This window comes from Aquila chrysaetos, chromosome 19 (assembly GCF_900496995.4).
Source record: "Aquila chrysaetos chrysaetos chromosome 19, bAquChr1.4, whole genome shotgun sequence".
Taxonomy (NCBI): domain Eukaryota; kingdom Metazoa; phylum Chordata; class Aves; order Accipitriformes; family Accipitridae; genus Aquila; species Aquila chrysaetos.
Genome location: NC_044022.1, coordinates 2491815 through 2512884, shown reverse-complemented (window position 1 = coordinate 2512884; position 21070 = coordinate 2491815). Strand labels below are relative to the sequence as shown.

General features: G+C 42.5%; 1 protein-coding gene across 15 annotated transcripts in view; it reads left to right on the top strand.

The window, feature by feature from the left end:
• Window positions 1-15470: 15470 nt before the first annotated feature.
• NBEA (neurobeachin) overlaps window positions 15471-21070 on the top strand; it is a 514437-nt gene continuing 508837 nt past the window's right edge. For all 15 annotated transcript variants that reach the window (XM_030042222.1, XM_030042221.1, XM_030042209.1 and 12 more), the window contains exon 1: window positions 15471-16110. In XM_030042222.1, coding sequence (XP_029898082.1) covers window positions 15838-16110 — 273 coding nt within the window. In that variant the 5' untranslated portion in view covers window positions 15471-15837. The remainder of the gene's footprint in view (window positions 16111-21070) is intronic.

Genomic DNA, 21070 nt, shown 5'->3' with positions numbered 1-21070 from the left:
TATTGGTCAGCTCTAGGCTGTTCTTCACACAGCATATGAGAACATTTGCCACCTCTGGAGGCAAGTACATACAGGGGTAGTTGCCTCAAAAGAAAAAAAAACAGAGAAAGAGATGTACCTCATTTAGATCTTCCAAGGCAGGCTCTGGTAGGCGATTTCTCTACAGAAGGACAGAGCCCACAGGTAATCCAAACCATACTGCTCTAATCACTGGACTTAACAGCGGGCAGAGAACAACACAAAATCTGTCAGTGGAACTGGTCAATCAGACCATTTCTGTGAATACACAGGGAAAAAAGACGACTAGATAAAGGTATCTGTCTTACCATGCTGTACTTGGACTGAGAATGAAAATGGATGCTGAAACAAAATTATATTGTGGGAGGGCACTGGTCTGAGAGCAGAAGGCAGAGCAAACAGACAGTAAATTTAAAATGTTTATCAGAGTGTCTTGGAATACCAGCAAGCCAAAATGGGATTTTATCAGTTTTGCTAAAGATACATTTAGCCAGAAGCTTATAAGGTAATGACTCTATTTTTGCTTTTAAATGCAAGAATGGAAGTCCAATCAATGGTGCAAGCCATTCACAAACTGAACTAACAAAGTCTGAAAAGAAAGCCTTCTCAGGCTGATCTTGCTAAAACTTGATTTCAGGAGGCTAAGAATAATTCCAAATGAGCCCACCCAGAATATGAGCAAGCACAATACTCTGTACTAAGTAGTGAACAGAGACTATCTAAACTTTTAAGGCATCTTAAAAACAAATAATGACAAAATTCTGGGGAAAAAAAGAAGTATGATGTGAGATATTTTACTTATAATTTTGCTTACCTCTGCAAAAAAAAATAAAGATATAGGTTAGACGGCCCAGTTCTAGTGCTAACAGCTTTCACAGATAGTGTTATGTGCAAAGAAAGCTGTCATGGATAGGGAAAATATGAAGAATCTTTAAAGCTTAAAAAAGAAATAAAAGTGGAAATACGATACTATAGCAAGATCTGTTGGACTCTTCTGTTAAACAGTGGAAAAGAACTTTGTGAAAGGAGAAATTCTGTATGTAACCTTTATCTATACTCAATACTGAAGTTAAAAGCTGAAGTAAAGACTGTCTTGTTTCCCTCACACCTACATCAAACCCAAATACCTTGCAAGCTATCCATAAAGAAATTAAAGATAGCATTTGTGTGTCTACCTGAAGTTGGAAACTGCAAGTAATTGAACTGTGTGGAGGTTAATAAAAACACAATAGCTATCCAAGAAAACGAGTCAAAGCTGTGAGTCTTGATGAGCCTTTTTTTTAAAACATGCAAACTTTTGAGATGCAATGTGTAAAAGGCACAGTGAGACTGACAGTTCTGATCAAATATAACATTAGCACTGTTCAAACATTGCAATTGAGTTATTACTTGCCAGGTTTGTATAACCTGTAGGGAAAACAGCCTGATGCTATACTGCATCTTATTAGTATAAATAGAAATAGATTGAAGTTATTTCAATGTAAGAAGAAAAAAAAAAGAATTAAAAAAAAATGGAAGTTGATGAAGTCCTATGTAGAATAAGATGTATTAACGTATTCTTAAAAGCTACCATAGATTTAATAAAGAAAATTAAAAAAAAAACTGTAGAAAGGACAATCCTACAGCCCTGAAATACCAAAGTTTTCCTGTGCAATTATAACTGCTCCCTTGTGCTTACATATTATGACAGCGTAATTGCTTGATCACCTACTAATTTTCAAACGATACATTAGAATTTCTTGCAATAACTTTTACAGCCCTTAAGAGGCACATTTTGGAAGGTATGGTTTTCCTGGGGACTTTCCCTAGTTCACTGGGTATCTTGGTAAATAAATGTTATTCATGGACTTTCACATACAAAAAACTTGTACATTTATAAAAAGATTGCTGAAAAATGTATATTTTTATCAAGAAAATTATATATAACTGTGGAAGTGAAGACAAATTTGTCACATTACAGAAGTGTGCAAATAGCTTCAGTGAAGCTCAGTCTACCTTAGCAGCCTCCCACCCCCTCTCTCTAACTGTCCTCTTGATTGCAGTCCTTGGAAGACTGACAAACTTTTTGACTGACTGAAGAGTACTGACCAAATCCTTTCAAGAACTTCAGCTGGGGATGTATCTGCTGAAGAAGTTTTCAAAACCTCTTCCTCTAATGCACCTGTTTTATGGACAAATGTAAAACACCCCAAACTTGTGGTTTTTTTTTCCTTTCACCTATATGTAGGAGTAATTTACAAAAAACCTGATTTAGCATTCACACAGTGAATGTATCATGGCCAGCAGCCAAAAAACAATATTAGAAGTTGCCTGCCAGGGAGGTAATCTAGTGTGTGTGGGAGGGAAACAGGGTAATGCCGAGCACCTTACTCAACAAGCTCCTAGGGAGTGCCACTGACCAGGAATGACACAAATGGTATAAAACCAGGAACTCTGCATTCAATGAAGCAGTTCACACCAGAGGGAAAACCAAAGGAGCTTACAGTCTCTTTCGGAGACTGCACAGATCTGCAAGAGTCAGCACAATGATGACGTTGGCACACCACAACCCACGCTCCCCAGCAGCAGCCAGACTGACTGCTCCTGACACAGAAGCATCCTTGGTCATCCTTGACCAAGATGAAAGAGGACTTATCCACCCGGGTCTCAGGCTGCAGACACTACCTGCTGCTTCTCTGCAAGGCTGAGCTGGAGGTGATGGTGTCCTCATCTGTATGAGGTGTGCTCTGCTCAAATCATTGAGCCACCAGCTGAAGGTGCCAAGGAAGATGAACAGACCGCACAGTGTTGGAGGGAGCGAACGGGAGGAAAGCTACAAGTTCTTCATGAAGATTTGTCAGAGGTCAGCCAGAAGCTACATTTGAGTGAGTATTGAAAATACTTGTGACTTCCATCAACAGAAAGAAGGCTTTTTCTGTCGTGGTTTAACCCCAGCCAGCAACTAAGCACCATGCAGCTGCTTACTCACTCCCCTCACCCAGTGGGATGGGGGAGAGAGTCAGAAGGAAAAAGGTAAAACTCATGGGTTGAGATAAAGACAGTTTATTAGGACAGAAAGGAAGAAACTAATATAATAATAATAACAATAATAAAACTACAATAATAATAAAAGGATTGGAATATACAAAACAAGTGATGCACACTACAATTGCTCACCACTCACCGACCGATGCCCAGTTAGTTCCCGAGCGGTGATCCCCCCAGGCCAACTCCCCCCAGTTTATATACTAGATGTGATGTCACATGGTATGGAATATCCCTTTGCCCAGTTTGGGTCAGCTGCTCTGGCTGTGTCCTGTGCCAACTTCTTGTGCCCCTCCAGCCCTCTTGCTGGCTGGGCATCAGAAGCTGAAAAATCCTTGACTTAATATAAACACTACTTAGCAACAACTGAAAACATCAGTGTGTTATCAACATTCTTCTCATACTGAATCCAAAACATAACACTCTACCAGCTACTAGAAAGAAAATTAACTCTATCCCAGCTGAAACAAGGGCACTTTCTATTACTACACATGTAGTGTAGCAAATCAAAGCTCATGTAACAGGATCATAGGGGAAGTCAATATAAGGAAGAAGTCATAAGTGTCTATTACAGACTGCCTCAACGAGAATAGGAGCTGGACAAAGCTTTCTTTGAACAACAGAAAGAAGCCTCATGATTCCAGGCCCAGGTTCTCACGGTGGGGTCTTTAACCACTCCAATATCTGCTGGAAGGGTAGCATGGTGGTGTGTAAGCAGTCCAAGAGTTTTCTAGAGTCCACTGAGGACAGCCTTTTGACACAGGTGATATATGAGATTAACTACAAAGGTAATCTTCTGAGTCTTCTACTAACAAGTAAGGAAAAACTGGTTGGTGATATGAATATAAATTTTGGCTGCAGTGACCATGTGATGATGGGAATTCAAGATCCAGAGAGAATCAATGAAAGCAAGTAGCAGAATAAAGAACTTTGATCTCAGAGCAGATTTTGGCTTGTTCAGGGATTTGCTCGGCAGGATCCCATCAGAGGCTGCCCTGAACAGCAAAGGAGACCAGGAAAGCTGATTGATCTTCAAGGACATCTTCCTCAAAATGCAAGAACAGCTCCATCCTGGTGTACTGGAACTTAAGCAGATATAGTAGAAGGCCAGTCTGACTTAACGGGGAACTCCTGATTGATCTCAAATGCAAAATAGCAAGCGTACAGCAGGTGGAAGTAGGGACAAGCTATCCACAGTAGGGAAAAGTTGTCCAGGAGGATTACAGAGACACCGCTCGAATGTGCAGGGAAGGAATTGGGAAAGCAAAAGCTCAGTTGGGATTCAAAGTGACAAAGGCCCTGAAGGGTCACAAGAGCTTTTACAGGTAGAACAAAAGGAAGAGCAAGAAAAATGTGGACCTGTTGCTGAATAAGTTGAGGGACTAGTGACAAAGGATATAGAAAATGCTGAAGTAGTCAGTGCTTTCTTTGCCTCAGTCTTTACTGGCAAGGTCTGCTCCCACTCCCTGGTCCCTCCTAGGTCCCTGGGCGTAGTGGCAGAGTCTGAGGGAGTCAAGTGCTACCCACGGTAGAGGAAGAGTGAGCTGATGATAATTTAAGCAAGCTGGACATACACGTGCATCCAGTACTACTGAGGGAGTTGGCCAATGTCATTGCAGGACTGCTCGATATCATCTTCAAAAGGTTGTGGTAATCAGGAGAAATTCCTGATGACTGGAAAAATGCAAATGTCACAATTATTTTCAAGAAGGTTGAGAAAGAGGATTGTAGGAACAACAGGCCACTCAGCCTCACACCAGCCCCCAGGAAAATTGTGGAGCAAGTCCTCCTGGAAATCATTTTCCTGCACATGAAGGAGATGATGAACATGATTAGGAACAATCAGTGTGGATTTATCAAAGCAAGACAAGTCTGACCAACCTGATTGCCTACTGCGGATAAGGGGAGAACAGTGAATGCTGCTTACCTTGGCTTTAGCGAAGCTTTTGACATAACCTCCCATACTCTCTTTGTACACAGGAGACAGAGGTACTGGATGGGTGGACTACAGAAGTGCATGCAGAGCTGGCAGTGGTCAGCAGCTCAAAGTCTACCGGGCAGCTGATTCTTAGTGGCAATCCTCAAGGGTGGATACTTGGGCTGATCGTAAGGAAGCAGTGGAAGCCCACTGCTCCACAAGGGACGGGGAGCCAGGAGCTGAGTGCAACAACACAGGCAGCAGCAGAGCAGGGGCCTTGGCGGTGAGGACCCAGTCCCACAGTACCTAAATGAGGCAAGTGGGGTCCGGCTGCGGTAGCCAGGGTCAGAAACCGTCCAGTGATCGCAAGGCAAGTCCATAGTGGCGAGGCGCAGCTGAGGTCAAGCCAGAAAATCAGTCCACGGGTCAGGGTCCCAGTCTGGATCAGCAGGGCCCATGACCAGGCACAGGTGTGGCTGCAATGCAATGGGAGGTGTAGCTCAGGGGGGGCAAAGAGTTGAGCTGCAGCTTAAAGCAGCTCCCAAGAGCAAGGAGTCAGCCTTTGCTGAGGTCTTCCCGCAGAGCTGTCTGGGACCACTCTGTCCAAGGCCACTAAAAGAAGGGGGACGGCCCTCAGCTGCGCTATCCCCAAGGTAGCCCTGAGCCCAGGGAGCCAGACCTCCAGGAGGGAGGATGCTCTCAGGGCCCTCACACTGATACTGTTTAACGTCTTTATTAAAGACCAGAATGACAGGATGGAGTGCACTATCAGTTTTGTGAATGATACCACTGAGAGGAATAGTTGATAAGGTGGAGGGTTGGGCTGCCATTTGGAGGGACCTCAACAGGGAGAGAAACAGGCTAGAAGGAACCTGCCAGGGAGCAGCAGGGGCTGGCTGCCCTGCAAGAGAAAATTAACTGGCAGCAAGGCAGGCAGGGTCAGACCTCACTAACAAGGATCCAGAATGTTGAGTCATTAAATCTGGGTCAGGATCAGGTCTGGACAGAGCAAACAGGTCCAGCTCCAATCCAGTGATCACCTCAAAAGTCTGCAGTGACAAGGCAGGTCCAATGCCATGTTAGGTAGGTCTAAAGCCAAACCAGAGGGTCTGGGCCAGGGTCAGGATATAGAAAGTACAAGATCAGGCACAGATGTAGACACTACACAACTGCGATGTAGCGCAGGCAGGGGCCAGCAGTACAGCCTCAGCTTAAAAGCAGTTCCCAAGGGAACGGAGGGGCATGCCCTCACCTCTATCTTGGTTCGCAACAGCTCTTACCAGTGAAGGAGCTGGCCTTGGACTGAGCCAGCTACGCTCCTTAATTCAGAGAACTAAATTACTAGAAGTGGGGAATGTACTCTGGAACCTAACAGCATCTCATGAAATTCAGCTAAGGCAAATGCAAAATCCTGCATCTGGGATAGAATATAGTAAAGGCACAGGCTGACTATCTAGAAAGCAGATCTGTAGAAAAGGACCTAGCGTTACCTAAAGACAAGAAGATTAGCAGTGCACTTCTGCAGCAATGCAAGCTTAAACACAAATCGGGTTGCATTAGTAAGAATATAGCCAGTGGGTTAGTTGAAGTACTTATTCTCCTCTAGCTGGCACTTGCGAGACTTCATTCGGAGAACTGTGTCAAGTTTGGGACTCCCCAGTACAACAAAGACATTGACAAACTGGCAGAGTGAGTCCAGCGGAGGCTATCAGGATGGTTGGAGAACGAGAGCACATGACATACAAGGAGAGGCTGAGAGAACTGGGCTTGTTCATTTTGATTAAAAGACGGCTAGGTGACAGCTAACTGCTGCCTTCAACCATGCAGTAGGTGAAAACAGAGTAGATGGAGACAGACTTCTTGGATATACACAGTGAAAATATGAGAGGCAATGAACAAAGTTGCAGGAGGGCAAACTCCTGATAATTACAAGGAGAAAAAAGTCACCATGAGTATGGCCAAATATTGGAAGAAGATTCCCAGAGAGGCTGTAAAATCTTCAACCCTGGAGATATTCAAAACCTGACTGGACAAGGTTCCTCAGCAACCTAAGGTCAATGTTGGATCTAACTTCAAAGTTGACCCTGCTTAAGTCCTCACAGTGTTGAGGGTTGGGGAGTCAGAGAAGGGAGAATTGGACCAGGTCACCTTCCAAGGACCCTGCCAGCCTAAACACTGTGTCATACATCTCATTGTCAGCCCAGCTTTTAGGAATGTCTTAGAACATATTCTGAAAGCAAGACTTGGAAACATAGTCTGTATGTAACTTTTATTACAAGGTTATAATGAACCTATATATACTGTTCATTACAATGAAGAATAGGTATTGATGGCTCACTGTCCACATGGAAAATGGCGCCATGTATGCTTCTGCAAGGGTGACCAAGGTTTGATACTATATAATAATGTCATTAATGATCTGGATGATGGAATGCAGTGTGTGCTTATTAAATCTGCAAACAACACTAGGCTGGAAGCAACTGTGTGTATATTGAAGGACAAGATTAGAATTCAAAATGATCCTGACAAACTGTAGGAATGGTCTGAGAAAAACAGGATGTTATTGAGCAGACACAAGTGTGAGGCATTACTTTTAGAAGGCATACTAAACTGCGCAAATACAGGATGCAGCTCATCCAGCTTGTTTGTAGTTCTGCAGAACAGGATCCAGGGGCAACAGAGGATCATAAGCTGAATAAGAGTCAACAATGTCATGTTGCAGCAATAAAAGCAAACAAAACTGGCATTTTTCCTGTAAAAGGTGTAGCCCGCAATACATGTAAAATAATCTCTCCACTCTAAACAGTGCTGTAAAATCTCAACTGTAGTAGCCAGTCCAGTTTTAAGCACTACTTCAGGAAAGACGGAGAACAATTAACTAAAGATCATGACCTTAAACATAAACCCTATTGGAATTCTGATGACAGGGTAATTTTCTTACTTTCTTGGGGCAACTGTAAACATCCAGAAATACATTCTTTTCCCTGTTGTGTGCCACACCCCTTCTTTTACAGTCATAGATTGAAATGATTAAGCCAATATCAATAAAATATCCTGAAAGGTTAATCCTAAAGCAAGGAAAATAAATAATACTTGGAATACTTGGAACCTGAGGAAGAAATGTATCACAGCTCTTTCTTTTCTAGATTATATATGGCTTTATTTTTTTTTTTTCTTGGCAGTGATGTCAGAAAACAAAAGAACTATCCTGAATAACACATTCTCTTCATTTTAATGCAAGCAAAGAAGCAGCTAAATAAATCCCTTTGGGTAAATCCTGCACTTACTTTCACTCATGAAACTTCTCTGAAGTCAGTTGCTTTGCAGGAATATAATGAATATGTTTACTGGGTGTTTGGGTTTTTTAAAAAACTATTTCTAATGTTACAGATACAATAGCTAAATATATAATTTAGAAGATAATCATAGAATCATTGAATCATAGAACAGCCCAGGTTGGAAGGAACCTTCAAAGATCATCTGGTCCAACCTTTCGTGGGAAAGAGAGCCTAGCATCCCCCCAGTCTCATCTTGAAAAACTCCAGTGATGGGGACTCTAGCACATCTAGGGGAGGTTGTTCCAATGAATGATTGTTCTCACTGTAAAAAATTTCTTTCCTATGTCGACTCTCCCAGTGCAACTTGTACCCACTGCCCCTTGTCTTCTCCATGTGGCTCCTTGTGAAGACGGAGTCTCCATCCTCTTTGTAGCTGTCCTTTAAGTACTGGAAAACTGTGACGAGGTCCCCCCTGAGCCTTCTCTTCTCCATGGAGAAAAGACCTAATTCTTTCAATCTTTCTTCATAGGGCAGGTTCTCCAGGCCTTTGATCATCTTTGTGGCCCTCCTTTGGACCCTCTCCAGTCTGTCCACACATTTCTGGAACTGTGAGGACCAAAACTGGACACAGTACTCCAGGTGCAGCCTGACAAGCACTGAGTAGAGTAGGAAAACAAGTGCTGACTAGAGTGGGAAATAATGTCAAATAATACTCATAGTTACTGTAGGTACCTGCTGATAATATCAATGATATTTCGGTAAACTGTTGAGTGTTCCCTGATAATAAAATTAGGCTATCAAACACACATACTTTGTTGACGTAAACTAGCCTATCAATTTTAAACCTTTCATTGATCTCTATTCCTTGCTGTATTACAAATGTTAAGTCCTTAAAGTTATAATTTAATGGTATGTGTTTGGGAAAATGCTTCTAATGAGATATGAGAGCTTGCAACCCTTTTTGTCCCGTTGTTGGTCATACTGTGGTATATAGACAAAGTGTGTGACCAGCATCCTTTCTGTCTCAGCATTTATTTGGCTCCAAGTAGTTGAAGTATAAACATGCAGAAGCATATAAAAACCCCATCATTTGCCAATGAATCAGGTATTTTTTTTTCAACAAATAGACATGTATAATAGCAATGATTAGTTTGTTGTATTATTGCAGAGAATGTTTCCACCAAAAGTTAATTTCCATCATAAGTTATTGTCTAGAAACACATTAAAAGAAAAATGTCAGAAGTAACAATAATTTAGCTCATATATATGGAACTTAAAACAATGCTTGCTTGTTGTATTATTTTAAGACACCTGAATTAACTCTAGAAGAGCTACGTGTTTTCAACCCTAATTAGAGTTTGGAATTTATAAGAAAATATTTTGTTTTGCTAAAAACAGCACACGGAAATCTAGTTGTAAAAAGCTTCTTGGACTAACAATGGCAGTATGGGCTGATTTCTTTGTGAATTGGCCACACTGTGGAACGTCAGAGGAAAATTCTTAAAGTTAGCTGGCAGCTCGGCACGCTGTATGCAAATGGAGTAGGGAATATAGGGAGAGGAGAGACTAACCTGATTTTTCTTAAGATCCTTACTGTTGTCTAGAAAATAGATCTTTATGTGGGTCCTCATGTTACCAAATTCCCACTGTGCAAGAGCCAACAATATAGACTGAAGCATCTACAGATCAAGGTGACAAGATATCAATAACGATGAAATGAAAAATCAGTTATGGAGAGAACCAACAAAGAGGTCAATACTAATAATTGACCTTCATAATAATTGACCTAATAATAACTTCAATATTAAAAATTACTGTATTCATTTCAGTGCTGAAAAGGGTCTCATGGTTAAGTTTGTAAAAAATAAAAAAAGATGAGAATAAAACAGCTGAATTGATTACGCAGCTCAAATTCATGGTTTTAAAGCAAGATTTGTGAATCAATCACAGAATAAACCCTTTCAAAGCAAAGAACATAAGAGCTATGCATTACCATAACAAATTGTACTGTATGTTTTCTGTAATATCATGAATCCTGCTATTTACATTTATGCATCTTTTACAATGATTATACCATAATGAAAACAATTAAGGAAAAAAATGACAAATTGAATACATATTTTCATTTAAAAGTAAGAGTTATATTTTAAGTGGAGCTGGTTAGTGTTTAACTACTTCTCAGACTATTACCTCTTTTTACTCTAAAAGCTTACATTTAATGAATTCTTCCCAGTAGTATTTACAACCATGAGAACAAACATAAGTCTATTTTATTTTTACTGCTGAGAGTGTAAAAAGCAGAGAGAAATTTTATTTTGAATAATATAAATTTCATATAGATATTAACTACATCTTTTTTAAATTACAACTGAATTACTTGGATAACCTATTGCAATAAAAATCAAAATAACTTAGTGAAGTCATAGTGGCTTCATCTGCTTCACTGTGATTGAAATGTTTATAATCTCTCTTGGAAGGCCTGTTACAGTGTTTCTGAAATTGCACAGGGTATAACAAAACTTGCCTCTGGAAATACATACAAGGTATTTTTTTTTTCATGTCTTTTCTCTTTCAAGACTAAAGAAAAGGAATTATAGAAAAAGCAGATAGAAATCATTTACAGTTAGAGTAGCAAGAAAATTCCAACTTCAGGTTTTTTTACTTCTGCTTTAATGCACCCTGTCGTGTGGAAGTTTAAAAACAGTGAATGGAACTATTTGGTGCAATACATATGCACAGCAGGGTAAGTTTAGATGCTGCGATGGCCTTTCAGTTGTATTTCCTAGCTTTTTATTTTAAACTTATGAGAAATCCTGGTTTTCACGAGAAAGGAGCTAATAGCACTTCCTGAGCCTGGCACAGGAACAAATCACATTATCCTTACTCATGAGAATAGTCTAATTAAACACAACAGGAGTCCTCATATGGACATGGTAAAGCAAGCAGTAGTTTGATGCCACTGTGGCAGAGAAATGAAAATTCTCTAACTCTTTCAAACATGGTTCAGTCCTGCTCTATGTCATTTCACTATTAAAAAAATTTTTTTTTGCTAAGCTTTAGTGTAAATATTGCCTGTACAAAGCAGTCCCTATTCACTTAAGTTGTTCCATTATTTGTAGCCAAGAGTGTGTCTTCTAAAACATGTTTTTTCAAGCTTTCTCAGTTGAATGACTACATAACGTTTTTACCCCCCAAATAAAGTAGTATTGCTACAATCTATTTTACAACTGAAATAAAAATCGAGCTAAAACTTTAAACAATTGTTTCTTAGTTTTATTTTCTCCCCCATCTGTTTGTTGCAAGCATAGGAACATGGATACATGTCTTTTCCTTTGTTTTTTGCAATTATATTTGAGACCATCTTCTGGCTTTTATGGAGAATGTATGCCGAGAAAATTTGAAGAATATAATAAAAGAAACCCCCCATCATCTATCACAGGTGAAGCAATGAGAATACTCTGGGAGCAAAGGCATTGCTTTCTCTCATTTCAGTGGGGAACAAGTGTTGTGAAAGGTACAGAAAGGGACGAGATCAGATGCTGGCATCAGTCTTATCTTTGTGAAGAATAAAGGAGTGCATAGCACCCATCCATACATAGTGTCTCCTGCCACACCTAGTCTGGGCCTGTGTCAATGACTGATCTTGCAAGCTGAACTGAAAATGGTTATAATTATGCAAATATTGGGATTTGCTAATGCAGAACACCTTACCGGACTGGGACCCAACTACCCACCTCATGAATGAAATTGTCACTGACGAATTCACAGTCTTTGTACCGAATATGTCAATATCAAGGAGATGGGACAAACGTTATTTTTATAGAAAAGAAATGAATCATGTTCTGTAGCATTTCTAGCGTATGTACTCTTATTTTAATTTTCAATCTGATGAGGTGTTAAAATGGAAGCAAATGAACACCAGAGCTGCAATTACTACAGGGCTGAGATTAGTGTTACAAATTTGCTGTTCTTTCAGAATGCCAGTGCTACAATAATGTTCACATGAGTTGATGAATGGCTCACCTCAATGGAAGTTTGCTTATCAAAAACAAACACTGTTGATTAGAGAAGACAGCTACTTCTTAACAGTGTTCCAGCTTCTAAAAACAAAGAGAACGTGATTTTGTAAAAATTTATTTGTAAAACCAAATATGAGTTTAAGAACTAAAGGAAGTCTCTCCTATTAAACATAATGTTGGGAACTCACCTTCTTTTAATAAGTTTTTTCCCTATAATACGTATAGTATGTTATGTGATTTCAGCAGAGGAAATGACAGTCAGCCAGCTCAAGTCCTAAGCTGGAAATTATATAATGAAGGATTTCACAAATACAACTTCTAAACAAACTCATGATTGCAACTTTATCAGAAATTCAATGTGGAGGAATGCATTGATAGTTGTATATGGAACAGCTGTAGTCAAGAATTACCCCAGCATTTGGGTACATGTGTAAATCACGGGAGTCTTCCATGAATAGTAGTATGAAGCATAGAATGGATAATAAAACATATCAAACTGTATTTTGTTGTCCCACTTCTCTACAGAAAGGAAGTTTATGTGGTTGTGCTATTGGTCCATCTGTTCCATCACAAAGATGAACAAGTCATTGACAAATTTTAAGCAAATTTAACAACGGATGTCAAAGTTACAAAGTTATTTTGGGATTTGTAAAAGTCAGTAAGTGGATAGAGATCCAAATTAATATACCTACCCATAGAAAAGCAATTATAACTTAGCTCTCTACCCATTTAACAGGCAGTAGCCACGCGATGAAGCGGAACAAGAAAACTGGTCAACCTATCAGCCAACCATAGTATTTGTAGCAACAGGCCTCACCACATAGATGTGGATATGGGAATAATAAAGAGCAGAACTGTTGGGTGTTAGTTCCTAAGGGTGTTACAATTTTTAGTGAGTGTTACAGCATTCTAGACTTAGGTTTCAGTTTTGCAAAAAAGGTCATGTATTCTTGAATTTTCAAAAATATTTACATGTATAATTAAATAACTTATGTTTACACAAGCTTGAGGACATCCAAACTCTAAAAGGTTACCTGGCTGCCAGATAGGATCATTAAGAACATGAAATATTCCTTTCTGAAATCAAGATGAACAGTTTTGGGCAGCCTAACTTGAACATTTGCATAATTGGTTGGTTTGTAGACTAGAACAGTAATTTAATGTTCCTACATAGTCAAAAGTTTTACCTTTTGGATTGGCTTTGTTTGTTTGTTTGTTTTTAGGGGAAATGGGGCAAAGTGAAACAAGTAATAGGATCTCTCACTGACATTTCCAAGTAAAGGATTTTTGCCTAGTTTTTTCGGAGAATCTTTTTAAAAGCTTCTGGAACAGGACTTACTTCAGCCAAGGACAGAAACAACAAGCACAATTTGAAACACACTACTCCATCAGCTCATCGTTATCAACTAGCTGGAAGTTATTGTGCCCAGAACTAACCCTGTGATATACAAGAGCTTCTCACCCTGTACAGTTGAAAGTCTGCCTGGTTACTTCACTGGAACACCCTTCTTTGAGGGATTAAACTAAGATGGGCTCACTCTGTACTAAAGCAGTTAAGTGCATGTGTATTCAGTTTTGCTAGTTCTGCTATGGGGCTAGTGGGAATGGAACCTGTGGCCCCTCCATGAGTATACAAAATTAAAGTATACCTTTACTCGGAGTCATACAAGGTTGCTTGTGGATGGTGGCAAATTGTAAAGGAATTTCCTTCCAAGAAAACTTTGTGCTTTCTTATCTCCCATAACTGATCTTTTGGGTTATCTCCCCATCTTTTGCAGCTTTCTGAAATAATGTTGGTTCTGTGATTCCCAGCTAACCACTGTTTTAGTCATGTCTATGCATCTAGGCTATGCATACTGTTGAGCACCTTGCAAACAAGTAAATGTAACATACTGTATTTACAAGTACGTAGAGCTAGTGCATCTCACAGTACAGGCCTGAGGTCTTCTCTTTCTTCTCTTGGTGGAGCTTAGACCAGCTTCTGCAATCCTGGAGGATGTAGTGATTAAGTCCTGCTGATTCATTGTGTTTATGAAGTTTATTATCTAAAGCTGGATACAAGGCGGACCGTCAATCCAGCCTTATTCCCAAATTTGGGGTTACAGAAGAGACAGGATGAATGGTATTCTGAGACTCAAGGGACAAGATTTGTTGCAAATTCAACTTTGCGATGACAGTCACTACAAAGCCAAGACAGAACATGTTTTTCAGCAGGGATGGATTATCTCCAGCACACGTAGAGCAAGTATACACAACTTTATTCAAAAAACCACGTGAATTATTTGAGCCTCCTCAGAACACCAGAGGTACTTCTGTTTCTCTGATATAACACTGGAGAGGCTTGAAGAAAATGCTCATTGCCACGAGGCATCACTGAAACCAAGGCGCTTGGTAAGACTGCTGCCGGCCGGACACCTCTGCATGCAGCACCACCACCACGACCCAGGAGCGCGAGTATCAACAAGAACTCTGGAATAACACCCCTCTCCTGGAAGCGGCAGCACGGGAGCTCTCAGGCCGGCAGACCCCAGGGTCTCCCCTATCCCTCCCCGGGCCCGCGGGGCTCAGCAGCCCACGCACCACCCTCCCTCAAGCCCGACCGCTCGCTGAGACCGAAGTCGCTAAAAAAATCCACCCCGAGACCTCCCTGCCCTGACACTCTTCCTCACGCGACAGCGTGCGACCAGCCCGGGGAAAGCGCGGCCGAGAACCACCGAGGCTCGCAGGCTGGCGGCCGGCCGAGGAGCCCTGCAGGGCCGGGGGCGGTGGGGGACGGCCCCGGGTCCCTCACCAGCCGAGGAACGGGCAGCACCTCCCCGCCACGGCGGCCTGCAGCTGCCGCCGGCCGCCATCCCGCCCCTCCCGCCGAGGGGCGCCCTGAGGCGGCGGGGCGAGGCCGGGCCGCGGGCCGGGGGCGGGCGCCCGCCCTGTCGCTTCAGGCGGCGTTGCGTAACAATCTCCCCGCGGCCGGGCGGGCGGGCAGGCGGCGTGCGGTACCCCGGGGGGGGGGGGGGGGGGAGGCGGCTCCGCGCCTCAAGCGCGGCCCCCTTCGCGCTCCCGTGCACCTGCTCACCTGTCTCCCGGCCGGCTGGGGGCGGGGGGGGGGGAGAGCCGGGGCGAGGGGGGGGGGCCAGGCCCGGCCCGGCCACTCCCCTCGACGGGCTCGGCGCAGGCGCCTTAACGGCTACCGCAGGCAGGGGGCGGCAACATGGCGGCGTGAGCGGCGGCGGTTTCGGCTCCACAACAACAGCGGCAGCCGCGATCGTTCGCGCCGCCGTTGAGCTCCGAGCGCCGCTCGCCTCCCCCGGGCCGGGCCGAGCTCGGCGTCGCTCCGCTTCTCCCGCCGCCGCGGCGGGGAGGCGGCGCCGGTTGAGGCAGCCTTCGGCTAACGGGGCATCGGCGCCCATAATAATCCCTCATTATAGAGGAGCGGCTCCTGGGACGGTGCCTGCGCCTCGGGCCGGCTCCCTGCGGCCCCGCCGGCTGCGGCTGCGGTGGATGCGCGGCTCGGCCCGGCCGGGCGGGGAGGAGGAGGCGGCGGCGGCGGCGGCGGCAGGTGCCGGTTAACGGCGGGGGGTAAATGGCGAGCGAGAAGCCGGTGTCGGGGCCGGACCCGCAGCCCGCGGGACTCATCTCCGTCGGGGCCGGCGGTGGAGGAGGCGGCGGCGGCGGCGGCGTCGCGGTGATGGGGGAGCTGAGGGCGTCGGGCTCCGGGTCCGTCGTGCTCCCCGCGGGGATGATTAACCCGTCGGTGCCGATCCGCAACATCCGGATGAAATTCGCCGTCCTCATCGGACTCATCCAGGTCGGGGAGGTCAGCAACCGGGACATCGTGGAGACGGTGCTGAACCTGGTAAGCGGCCCGGCACCCCGTCCCGGTGACGCCCCGGCGGGCAGAGGGTCCCTGGGCACCGGCCCGAGCAGCCCACCTCCTCCCGGGGCTGCTCCGCGCTCCCCCCCTGCCCCTCTGCGACCCGAAAAGGACCTTCATTTTCCCAGCCCCTGTGTCCCTCCTGCACGTACGGCCCTTTTCCAGCCGTCCTTCCTTCCCGAACTCCTCTCGTCCCTCTCTCTCTCCTCGGCGATACCGCGACCTGCCCTTCTCCTCGTCGTGCCTGTGACAGAAGCCCCCCTCGGCGCTCCCCGAACTCCACGCAGGACCCTGCCTAGCACAGGCAGGCCACTCTTCCCCTTCCCAGTGCCTCCCCCCGGCCGCTTCCCGCAGAAGTGGAGCGTGTGGAATTCACACGTGTGAAAAATAAGGAGATTAAGTAATTCGCGATTTCGGGTTCTGGACGCTGCCCTATAACCCGATAGCTTCCTCGCTTGAAGAAGAGTGGTGTGAATGTAGTATGTCTTTTTCACTGAAAAACATCAAAAACAGCCTGAGCTGGTATCTTGTCTTAGTGGCTGAAACATGCGAAGGGTTTAACCCTGTTAGCTCAGAGCTAGTTGAGTGTTTTATGTAGAGGAAGGGGGAGGAGGGAGATTTTTGCAAGGGTTTAATACGCTTTAATATCTGTAATAAAGAGTTAGTTGTATTGCAGTATTGTATTGGGTTGCTCACGTCTTAATAATCTGCTATGCTTTCCAAAACACATTCTTGTCTGCAAAGTAAGTGCTGTTGCTAATTTTGTTTAAGGTCTGCGCGTTGCAAAATACTATTGTGTGCTGGTAAATAGCTTGAAACAAGGCGAAGACGCTAAAATGTAGCTCCTTAGTCATCTGCTCACTTCATGGAGTGAAAGAGTTACTGCAGGACTGTATGACTTAATGTTTTTGCGCTACCTACACCAAAGCCTGAGGAACCTACAGAAGCCAAACGAGTGGATCTAAAAATGAATCACTTTCAATTATGTGCAATTTGGTGCTGCTCCTGAATGCAAGATTTGCTGCAGCAAAGCTTTTGAAGCAGTTCAGTCAATGAAATATCCTAAATTTTTGCATAGAAAATAGGATAGAAAAATGACTGCTCAAAACTGAATGGCAATTAATTGAAACTGCCTTTGTTTCAAATGAGTTTAATGCTTCTAACCTCCACTCATTTTATACAAAGTCTTGTAAGGAATATATTTTGTTTCAAACACTTTAAAAGGATGTATTCTTCTGTTTGACAGTTATTTGCATTTGACCTAGCACAGACTGAATGGAAAAGCTGCAGCACGCAGGGAAAGACATGGTTTGGTCAGATCATTTTAATATTTATGGCTTATCTGTACACACAGGGTTAAAGCCCTAATAGTTTTGTGAATGTGTCAAAACAGTAATCTGGTATATTTCCCACTCCTCTCTACAAGCTGTTTGACACTTAACTGAAACGTGATTTGTAAATATTTTTTTTTTTTTTTTTTGTACAAGTGTGGTACAAGTGATCATAACTTTATTGGATTATTACCCATTCCTTTAAAAGTAGCACTCAAAATAAGGGAATGACATGCAGTTATTTTATTAACTGGCTTTGTATAGATCATGACAGATACAAAGATGTTTAATCCTTTTCTGATTTTCTTTCTTCTTTCATTCTTCTTACTGATATTTAAGCTTATTTTAATTCTGGCAGTTAACGCATCAGCGACTGGACTAACATTGGCTTGTCTTTGGCGGGGGAGGTTAGAATGTGTTTTGGTATTTGTGTGGAGGACATGCAGTGCTTGTTACAGTGCTTGCCTACAAGATCTACCTACTAATAAGTTCCTATTGCTGAAAACTATGATTACATTTAAAAATAAAGGCAAGAGTCTTTAACAGTGCTCTTGGCATCGGGGGACGTATATGAATGTGAAACTGCTTGGGAATCTGCTGCAGTAGCGATGCATTCTGGATCAGTCATTACTTAACAGATGGACTCTAGTATACAATAGTCAGTATTCCCACAGCACAGAGAGGTTACATTGTGTCTGCTAATCTTTTTCTTCTCAGGGCAGTGAATGTCTCAAACTTAGGCTTGTATGTTTCAAACTTAATTTACTTCCATGTGAAACAAACATAGTGAATATGGCAGGTACAAAGTAAAGCTGATGGCATATCCCCCAACTACTAAACGTTATCTGATTCGGTAGTAAGGATTTTAATGGCAACTCTAAATAAAATGCCATCTTGTATTTTAGAAGCATTCTTTGGGGGTGGAGAGACTTTTGTGGGCTGTTTTTTTTCTTTTCTTCAGCCTTTACCTTTACTATTTCTGAATAACTTTTGGTGCAAGGGTGATAATGAGTGGACAGTGCTTAAAGACTTGATCTCAGTTTGATATGTCAGTTGATATGTTAAGTCTCTGAGAGAAATATAGCCTGTACTATATCTATAAGCCATTTGGTAGTAGCTTTTTTAATATCGGAATGCTGCATAGCTGAGACTTCTTTTATTATCGGAGAGAATCAGAAGTTAAAGATTGAGATACTTTCTTTAAATTTTTTCTTACCTGAGATTACTGCTGTCTTCTGTGTAAAGCTTAAATAAGTCTATTCATTTTTCCTCCATCTGTGTGGAAGCAGCAGCAAATGTTTGAGACAAAACTTTGGTTTGGCTTGCCCTTGTCATGGATATGCTCAGTCTTCTTCCCTGTTAAGTTTTCCTCTTAGGGTTTATCTTGGACAGTTTTTACCTTTAAATGATAGTTTTGGTGGCCCCACACTGTGGTCTCTATTACTGCATTTCAGACTTACTTCATGTGGCACCTCCTGATGTTGATGGACACAGTGATTTATTTCATCTGTGAGGTGATGAAGTGCTTCTTATGCAGTGCTGAAAATCTTTTTCCATGTCTGATATGTTGTTGGATTTTCAGCTTTGCCAAATTTTAACAGTTGACTTTCAGCTCAGACAGTATTTTGTTTTTGGGATCGCCTACGCTGTTTATGGGATTAGTTGTTTCTCTTGATGCTTTTCTTTTTCTCAGTAGCACTTTTTTTCCTCTGAACTTACTGCGTGTTCAAAGTTCTGTTATACTGGTGAATTTGTTTAATGAAGTATCACTTGCTAGAGTTTCTAGTATTGCTTGTGTTATTTTTCATTGTTTAACATTACAGTGGAAGACATAATGGAGAGAGGGTTCAGCCCTTTATATGCCAATGCCTATGAACTACTTAAAGTTGTCCTTAAAAAAACCTGCTAGTGTTAATACTGTGAAGGTCAGAAGACGTTAAGAGTCTGAGCTGAAGGCTATTCTAGAATGATTTTATAGAATATTGTATTCTTTTTACATTTCTGGAAGTAGGAGGGAGCTCCTCATCATGCCTCATGCATTATTCTGTGATGGGGAGTATTTTGATTTTGGTCCATGGGTTTAATGTGAATTCCCAGGTCCAGCATGCTCTCTGAGATGTGTGTTCGCCGACCCTTGTGTACTGCAAAGCACCAAATGGAAAAGGCTTTCCTTGCAAACAACATAATCCTCTAATTGCTCTTAGTGATTTCTCTTTGGGGAGATTTTGACACCAATTCTATGCTTCTATTGATGAGCAGGCCTTTCCCCTTTGAACAGCTCTATTAGTTTTCTTAGGGTACTGTCAAGGATGCTGTTATTGCTATGATAGATGTGCTTGTTGTTGTTATTGTCCATAGTTCCTTTGCTTCTTGATACCCTTTTGTACTTATGATATGTTAGACTGATGCTTAAAATAAAGTTCTGCATGATGTACTTCAGCAAATACAATATTAAGGTGGAAATGGGTCAGTCCGTCCACCTGTATTCTTCTACTTCAAGTGCATTTTTGTTTCACTTATTTCCTAGTGCAAAATTTCCACACGTGGCTTTAATTAGTTCTTCTATAATATATCTTGAATGGCCTTTCCTTTCATTATTTTTACTGACTTGCTTCCTTAATTCTCTGCTTTTCCAGTATTTTGATGGTCTTGGGAATTTTTCCTTCAGTGTATATTTTGAACTGTCTCTTGTCTGGCCAGCTTTCATCAAACATGACTACGTGAATTGCATTGTTTTGTAGCTTTTGGAAAGCTTTCTCTGTTCCAGTTTGAATTTCCTAGAATTTTTGATTTTGAGTTTTATAGTGCTGATTCTACAGCAGTGTGAAATAAGAAAGGTGAACAGGAAGCTGACTGATACTAAAAAATTGTGACTGGTGCTGACACATGCTGCTCGTTTTGCTTATGCATCTTGAACAGGTGATGTGATGCAGATTTGAACAGATTTCAGTCTGATCCAGGTGTAGCTGACCAGGTTTCTCCTTGTGCAATCTGGAAAGCTTTTATATATGTTTTGTCAGGCTAGAGAGTGCTTACAAGAAGTAGGTCAAACACCAGGCATAGTTCAAAAAGTCTCTTGCTGTTCTTGTTGACTACAGCCCACGCTTCTGCCTAGCTCTTCTCATTTTCTTGGCTGTTCCGTCCTACTTCAGTTTTAGTCACCCATCACAAGAGGTAAGCCATTTTTTAGTGCTCTGTCACATTGTGTACTTGTAGGAGCGGCATTCGCAGCTTCAGAGCGAATGGGTTGGATTACGTGAGAGATCCTTGTTGCCCTACAGGCTTTCCGTAGTAGTGGTCATAAGGAAAAATGTAAAGGGAGGCATATGTAAGGAAGATTTTTATTTTTATTTTTTTTAACTTTGTTGGTACTTTTTCTTCAAACATTGGTTAAGGGTCATCATAAGCTAAAGTTGGCTTTTGATATTTGAGTTCTTTGAATCCATTTACAGTTTTGGTTGCTGCAACATCCTGTGGGCACAGTTTCTACTCTTGTGTGGGGAGGAAGAATCACATTTGTTTGTTAGATGCTGTCATACTCTGAGAAACCATGGGCCCCGTGAACTGTAGCCTCCATCATATGACTTCTGTTTTTCTTGTGGAACTAGCTT